This window comes from Camellia sinensis, chromosome 10 (genome assembly GCF_055761805.1).
Source record: "Camellia sinensis isolate YWXY chromosome 10, ASM5576180v1, whole genome shotgun sequence".
Lineage (NCBI taxonomy): Eukaryota > Viridiplantae > Streptophyta > Magnoliopsida > Ericales > Theaceae > Camellia > Camellia sinensis.
The window spans coordinates 45258595-45267533 of NC_138970.1; the positions used below are offsets into that span (position 1 = coordinate 45258595).

At 34.7% G+C, this 8939-nt stretch overlaps 1 protein-coding gene across 1 annotated transcript; it reads right to left on the reverse strand.

Annotated features, from left to right (window-relative positions):
- Window positions 1–2902: 2902 nt before the first annotated feature.
- On the reverse strand, window positions 2903–8129 carry LOC145800346 (FACT complex subunit SSRP1-like). Its single transcript, XM_082890003.1, has 12 exons — window positions 8056–8129; window positions 7623–7767; window positions 7300–7485; window positions 6371–6476; window positions 5613–5749; window positions 5410–5493; window positions 5218–5312; window positions 5023–5131; window positions 4754–4840; window positions 4535–4654; window positions 4302–4374; window positions 2903–3000 (listed from the first exon to the last, which is right to left on the reverse strand). The coding sequence occupies exons 1-12, from the start codon at window positions 8127–8129 to the stop codon at window positions 2903–2905; spliced, it is 1314 nt and encodes a 437-aa protein (XP_082746129.1).
- Between the last annotated feature and the right edge of the window lie 810 nt (window positions 8130–8939).

Here is an 8939-nt window from a genome sequence, read left to right on the forward strand (position 1 = left end):
GCGACCAAGTCTTCGCTCGAGCGAGCCTGTCCAGTTTAATTAGACAGCAACGGGTTTTAATCAGTTTTTATCATCTTTTTAGATTCCAAACCCTAAGGTCCGACTTCTCTCTCTCCCTACTCACCTTCTCTCTTAGGTTTGATCTATTTAGAGTGTGTTTCTACCCTAGTTGCTTTATTAAAAAGATAGAGGGAGTCGAGGGCCTTCATTTAATCTGAACATTTGGCGATTTGGAGCACATTGGTATTTGGGTATTCATCTCTGTCTTCTCCATTTGGGTTGTTTTCTTCGAGGTAGGGATTTCCTACTCCATTTTATAAGTTTTGTTCTAAGTTTTGGTATTTTGATAAGTTGGGGTTACTTTGATAATTTTAGGAAAAACCCTAGTTGTTTAAATTAATTAATTTGTATAATTAATTTAAGGGAATTGGGGAATTTGGTTAAATTCATGAAATTGGGAAATTTATTGCCTAAATGGTGTAGTTGGATAATGTAAATCACTCGCCCATTGAATTGTTGATATATTTATTTCCAGTCTAGAAATAACTGTTTTGGGCTATCGGTGGAGGATAGTCGTGATTGTTGTAGACATTGCATGTGGATTAGGAATAACTGAAACTAATCACATTTGTTAAGTCATTAATTTTGATTACTGCATTGATACAGAAAATACGTGTATTGATTGAGCATTGCATTTGCATACATTGTTTTGTGTGGGAGGAGATAGGGGATGTACTCCACGGTTTAGGGGAAGATAGGAGATGGACCTCTAAACCGGATTTTGTTTGGGAGGAGATAGGGGATGGACTCCATTAGCATCACTTTTATGTGTGCTTATTTATATAGAAGTGTTTTATTGATACAGCACTAAAATGTGTATCAATCTGGAAGTATGAAGTGTTTTGATTTGAGCTTGAGTCTCATTTGTTTGTTGATATTGGAAGGATGTGAATATGATATATATAATTCACTGTTGTAAGTTTGGCCAGGTTCTGAGCCATGTTGATAAAATTGGAAAGTAAAACGTGTCTTAGACAATAGTGTCATGAGACTGTAAAATGAAGTAATTGATTATCTTGGTTAACCATCTGTTGAATGCTATTGCTTTATTCATTGCTTATATGTGGTTTAGTATATTTCTACTGGGCTGTGGCTCACCCTTTATGGGAACATCATTTTCAGGTTCAAGTGATAAGCTACCTCCAAGGACTTAGCTTGGAAGGACTTGGACTTTGAAGACTATTTCTAGTTATTTGTTTTTTTTTTTCATTGTTAGTACATATAAACACTCAAGCCTAGGGCTTTATTTATATTTGAGTTAGAACTCATACTTTTGGTGTCCAAGTGATGGCTTGGAAAGATGTAAGCCGTTAGGGCATTTAATTTGATGTTACATGTAATGTTTTTGTTTAGTAAGACTCTGATGAATATTATAATGAATTATTGAAGTGTTTTCTTTAAATAATGCATGTCATTGATATATATAGTGGGTATATTTTTGAGGGCGTTGCATTAGAAGATAAGTTTTGAAAGATTATTTGGTCTCTTCAAGGTGTCCTGATGAATTCATCTCTACAGTAGAATATCAAGCAAGAAAAACTAGTCTCTAATATCATTCAAAAGATGTAACTCATAAAAGAAATTATGAATTCTATGTTAAGAAACCAGTGAAACCCAAGTAACATCATGTCTAAAAGGCAAGTCACCAGATATTCAGATTTTTGGGGTGATTTTTGGGCCTAAACCCGTTTTGAAAATGATGTTAAATCCCTTGGATCTGCAATAAAGATAATATTTAAACTTGAAAATAGACAACAGCAAGCCAAAAAGTCACAAATTCTGTTAACTATAAACAGATTCAACATAGTGATATCAGATACACAAATTATTGGAAAATAAACTGCGAAGCAATGAAACTTTAAGCGTGTGCCTCACATTTACTCTTTCTACCCTCCGCATTTCGTCTTCAAGCAAAGATAGTTGTGCAGCAGAAGTCCAATGGATGCAATCAACTGGGCTGAAATGAAAAAGAAGTAACTATCTAACTATCTAAAGACGTCCACTGCACTAACTTTTTAACATGTGACAAAAATTCTATGATTACTGATTATTCATATCTCATCAAGAAACCATAAACCAGCTAATGTACTAGGTTTCAGGAGCTAAAATATCAAGAGGTCTTGCCAAAACCAAAGTCCAGGTAGGTTCATCTAGCAACTACTTCACATTAGTTCGAAACTTAGTTAGGGTTGTCCAAAAGTGACACCATCCATTAAAATATTCACATAACGTGTTAAACGACAAAGATCACTGGGTTTTCCCTTACCTTAATTCAGCTAATATATGTACTATAAATGCCAGGGAAGTTGATCATTCTTACAAGTTAATGTAAATTCTATAGAACAATTACACAACAATTGTAAATCATGAAGAGCAAACTCAAAAAAAGATAGGCACCAACTCTCCAAGATTCTTTGGTCTATTTGTTAAAGGGTGTTTGAATGTTAAGGGAAATGTGAAAAAGAAAAATAAGTATATTACCTAAAGATAATTGGCAAAATACAGAGAAAAAAGTAAGATAGAAATATCAGATTCATTCCTTGAACGCAAAAAATAAAAAATAAAAAATCTTCAAAAATGACGTCTTGTTAAAATAACAATGTTTTGTGTCTCTAATCTGTCACTAAATGACAAATAAAAGTAACAACTTAAGAGCTATACAATAGTGCAAAAAGGGTTTGATTCATTTTTTGCCATACTAGATAAACTTAATACTCGATGATTGAAGTAAAATGCCTGCAACTTTTTCACTTTCTTACAGTACGCCTGAGCAAACCATAATTAGTGCATCACAGCCATAACCATTGATCAGGAACTTACGAACTATCTATTCCTTGTTGAACTAATTCAGGTTTCCCACACTGACTATATGCTCTGGCTCTTCCAAATCTTCCTCAATGCCAAATACATCTGGGGCTACATTGGCACAATTTTTACAACCTGTGGACAAAAAGTTGTTATATTGTAATTCCAAAGGTATCATAACTCATAGATTGCTATAGAGGATGACACTAACACGGCTATATATCAAGAGTAGTAGAATCCCTCCAGCCTTGATTCTACACTCCAACAAAATTAAATAAAGATCTAAAAATAGCATTCACCAGACAAGGAATAATGTCTTAACCACTCACAAATGAAAAATTAAGTAATAGAAATCTCATAAGCATTAAGGAAAAGTCTTTTGTGTTAATTACAACATCATTTATCTTCACAGAAGAGATCATTTTCAAACAATTTTCATATTAGGGTAGTTAAATAATGCTGAAACCAGAAATGCTAAAGAGGTTTTCAGAATTTCAGAAATTCTCAGGGGTAGCAAATGTCAGATTTCAAATGTTAGGGGCAAATATGTATTAAACATAAATGTCAAGGGGTGTCAGTGTAATTTACCCATATATATATATATATAAGCAATGCGTAATTAGGTAAAGAACTACATTTACTTTTTGGAATAATTGTATAAAGTGGTTGCCTTCAAGTTCGAACTCATAACCTCAATAAGAGTAAAATAAATAAATGGGGCCATAATAATTAAAATTGCATAATCTTCTCGTAGAGAATTCCTAGTCAAACAAAACACTTGAATAATATCGACACGTGATTTTATTCCTAGCAATGTAATCCAAACATAAACTAAAGTTTAGCATTGAAGAAAAATTGTTGGTTGAGAAATGGGAAATTCTCAATTACAATGAGATAAATATAAAGGACAAATATATGTTGTAGTCCTTAAAGTATGTTTACCATGTTACTTTAATCCTTCAAACTTCAATTTTGCCAATTTCATTTATAAAATTTTCAATCCAAGTCAAATTGGTCTAATTTCAAACGGTCCTCTAGATAATTAACCGAATAATTATAAAATACACAAATTTTCCCTAAAGTATGCATTATGTGTCATTTTGGTCCCAAATTTCAATTTTATTAGTTTCACTGCTAAACACTATAAGACCATGCTTCATCTTCATCATATATATTATATGCTTAGGGACCAAAGAGATAAAACTAAAAACTGAAGAAAAAGGTGATACGGAGTGCACATATTTTAGAAACCCACAAGTATAGTTTACTACTATTGTGTAAACAAATTAGACAGTACATTTGAAATTAGACCAATTTTGACTCATTTGAAATGGGTTATGTCTATTCTAATTTTATTTTCTAATTTGCAGTGGGAGTGTGAGTTGATGACATTTTTATTTGGAGTAAACTGTAACTGAGTTATAAGAGATACTTACCTAAGCCTTTTGCTGTTGAGGTGGAGGAGGTCCTCTTGATCATCAATTCCAGGACTTCCACTGGATCCTTCTGCTGCATCATAGTCATTGTCATTAAGGTCATTTCATCTTGTCTTTGATGTAGTAGCACTACTAGCAACTTGTACTCCTGCTGATCTATCCAAGTCTCCATGGAACACACCCATGTTGTTATCTTCAGAGTTGTGTATACTCAATGCTTGTTGTTTATTTACCTGGGAGAGAGATTCCAAAGACAGGGTGCTTTCAATGCTTGTATCAATGCTTGTGTATTTGCTATTCAAAAGATCTTCATTCATTGACAGGGTGCTTTCAACCACATAGTCTGTTTCAAACTGCATAAAGATGGTAGGGTACAATATAAATCATCACATGGACACATGATCTCTAAGAAAGCTTAAATGGTGACCTTAATGAAACACAACCAACAATACCTGCAAGACAATATGTGGGTACAAAGTTTGGCCTTTACGGATAGGTGGATCGAGAGTAACAACAACAAAGGTATGTGGTTGGTTAGACTGCAGAAACACATGACAATATATGTGAGTTAAGTTCAATATTGTTGCATCTTCCAAAAAACACAACTAGTCAATATTGATCAATTGACAATTTGCATGTTAATTTTTCTAACATTAAGCAAAGAAAATGAACTTCTGGATCAAAAAAAAAAAAAACTTCTAAACTATAAATAATAAATAACCTTAGGCAGTAGAAAAAGGCAAACAACACTGCTGTACTGAATTTTAAAATCATTAGCTTGCCCTTGGAGCCTCAAAAATGAAAGATGAAGGTCAACATTGTATCGACCCCTGCACAAAGAAAAACCAACATAATATAAAAGACACATAAATACCACGGAACTACAAAAGATACCAGATAGAAGCACAGTACTCACCTTGGAGTAAGAATCGCAATTCCTTCAAACGTAACAACAGACTCTTCACCGCCTGCACCAACATCCGCCATTGACATGATTTTGTCACGAAAGACCTAACATAAAAGAAAAAAAATATAAGTAAACAATTGTTCGATTTCTACCCGTAATTCAAAGCAAACCCAGGAAACCAAAAGAAAAAAAAAAACTTACCTGAGCAGAGGGACGATTTTCATCACCAACAAACTGAGTGTTGGAATTAGGAATGTGAAAACTTATCTCCATCAATGAATCTTTCTGCAACCATAACACCAAAGCATCATGATAATGAAATTGCTCCAATAAATTCAACCTAGAAAGCATCAGATGTACAAAAACAGCATGATTCAGAAAACTCAGTATGAACTCAAATCAACCTCATTAGCACCAGTTGTGTCATCCACATGGAACTCTAAAATGACATCATTTTTTCCTTGAAGTTGTGTTTGGGAGACATCTGCTAAAGATACCTCAAATGCTTGCTTTGAACCAACTAGAAAAGTCAGCATATTCCCTACAAATTTAAAAATGAAAATAAATAAAAACTTGTGAGTTGTTTTAAAAAAACAACAGGATATATGTGAAGGAAGTAATGTATACAAGTAAAATGGTAAATCGTCTCAAGCCCCTCCACGCACGCAAACTCCAAAGTAATGGCTTGAATGAGAAAAAAGATATATAAACTAATTCATCATCCAAAAGCCAATGATGAAATAGGGTGGCACAAGTCCATTCTCTTATTTATGATACAAAAAGAAAGAGCAAACATAAGATGATAACTACATATTACCAATGAAAGAGGCTATAATTTGCAAAATTGATGGGGAAAGTTACTAAGGCTTTATTTGGAGCTTCGAACCAACTAGGGAAAATGAAAAGGTATGAAAAATAAAATAAAAGAACCATTTATGAAGAAAAAAAAAATTCTTTTCTTTCCTTCACATTTTCTTCTACACCTGGTTTTCCAAAAGACCAAACCATTTAAAATGTAATGCCTCATAATTTCTTCCTTCTTAGTTTAGGAGTTCCAAACAAAACCAAAACAAATTTACTTTCAATAAATTGCTTCTAAGGCAAAAAAGGAATAAATACAGAAATGACATAACAACACTACATGCCAACAAAATCCACTCACCATTTAAATCAACTTCACCCCAGTTTTTTTCACTGACAGAAAGCTGCTTCTTTTCGGGTGCAATTCCACAACTGCTCTGAAGAAAACTGGTTACAGTAGCCACATCCTGAAAGTCAGGTATGGATGCACAACATAAGAATTATTATCAAGTTTAAGAAAGGTAAAATGTATATAGCCACATCCTGCAAGGCAGGTACTGATGAACAACATAAGAATTATCAACAAGTTTAAGAAAGGGAAATTGTATAACTATTACAAGGACCCAATGATGGGAAGGTTTACAATATTTACATGGAGATATGACAAATAGAACTCCAATGGCTGAAGTTAAAAAATGTAAACCATGAAGAAGCAAACTTCTAGGTTAAAGTTAGTATATTACTGGAATCATAAAAAGAGGCAATTTAAGAACCACAGCGGAGGTGGGATTATAAGCCACTACGCAACTTGAAATACCATATGAGCAAGGAGTTCAATAGTACAAAAGTTCAAAAGAACCAAAAATACCCTACTGGGCAAAGGCTCCTTATTCTTTTGCAGTAACCCAACCACACGTGAGAGTGCGGGAAAAAAAAATGTTGGGAAAATTATAAATTAAAACACATAGTCAACATCATGTCTAATAAGGTTGACAAACACATCAGTCCGGGACATAACCAAACAACAACAAGCTTGTATATTAAACATATACACAATAAGCATATGACAGGTTCCATAATAGGCTTAACCTTCTGGATAATGATGAAACTATTAAGTTACCCAACCAGAAGTACTCAACTTTGTCATAAATAAAATTAAAAGTTCCTAATGTGTACACAGAAATAATAATATCCCTTCAGTATGACACTCAACAGACTTAATTAAGGAACTACATTACCACAATATAAATCAAATGCAGAAAAGAAAACAATCCCAGATAAAGAAATTACCTGGTCACGGAAGCCAGTGAATTTGTAGTACAGACCGTCCTTAATTCTAACCCCTAGTTGATTAGACCAGGGTACCTTCATCCAGGTTAGGCCCACAACATCAGCCTTGTCAACTTCCACCGCTTTCCCACCTCCTGATTTTTTCCACAATATACCCCCTAAGTGAATCCTAAGTTGCCCTGCATTCTGCATTTCCCAACATATGCAAGTTAAGAAGGCAATTTTCACATCATCGAAAATCCATCCAAATTTAAATAAAACAAAACAATTTTCCCAGAAACTCGACTAAACTCCAATCTAAAACCCTAAAATTCTGCCCATACAAGAGATTGGTTTAAATCACTACCATGACTAAAAACCAGATGAGGCACTACAACAGCCCTTCCAAGCACCAAAACAGAACAGGAAGAGAAGACAACCAGCCCTTCAGGCAGAGAATCCAAAGCAGAACAGAGCTGCCATGAAATACTACAGCCCAGCAATCATCAACACAAACATTGACAGTGAGAGGGAGACACAGGCACCCAAAATTTTTTTATTCTCATTAAGTATATTTCCCAATATAAAAAGGGATACTTAAAGAAAGAGGACAAATAAAACACTACAAGAACATCGCAAATTGGGGGACTTCATAAACAACAGAACGAAATCTTATAATCGACATATCCCAGTAGCAAACATCAACACAAACATTGACAGTGAGAAGGAGACACAGGCAGAGACTGAGTCTATGAGAGTGATACAAAGGATTTATACCTGAAATTGTTTTTAGGGAGAGTTGAAGATGATCCGAAAAATCGCAATGGTGAGGGCCCTGGTGGGTGAGACATTGTAGAACAAGACGAGTATGAGAAATCAAAGAGAAAAAGTGAGACACAGAGATATAAACACAGAAACTATTATAAGTTGAAAAAAATACCTAGATGAATCAGAAATGGAGAAGACGAAACAGAAATGGTGAAGACGGACGGAGGCACAGACGGTGGAGAGGCGACGATGGCAAGGTCGATGGTAAGGTGAGGTGATTAGCGCAACTGAGCTTTGATCGAATTCGACTGAGGTGTGTGAAAGAGGCGCGTATTTATGATTTATATGTGTTTGAATTAGTAAATTATCCCCTACCAACCTGTTGGTCGACTAATGTTTGTATGCGATTTTATATACCAAAACGACGTCGTTTTGGTATCAGCGACCAAATTATATTGGTCGCTGAAAGATCATACAGCTCCCCCCCAGATTTTATTCTCCCGCCCAGATTTTTGGCGACAAAAATTGTAATTTGGTCGCAAAAAATTACTTATTTGCAACAAAAAAAATTTGGTCGGTAATAGAAAATATTTTCAGCTATGAAATTTTAATTTGGTTGGCAAATGTCATTTTTTTGCGACCAAAATTTTTTTGGTCAGCAAAAGTGGTCGGCAATTGTGTAAATTCTTACAGTGATGGCATCCGTGGACCCAGGCCCTAGGGTAACTGCTTGCCAGCCTAATTTAACCTAACTCAATGGAAGAGACCCACCACCACCCCAATAGGACTAAGGTTTGATCAAAGTATAGCACAAGGTTTCAGAAGAGAGCCACTAGAAAATCCAGCATTTTGTGTCCCCAGAAGTCGAACTTGACTCACTGCAATAGGAAGGC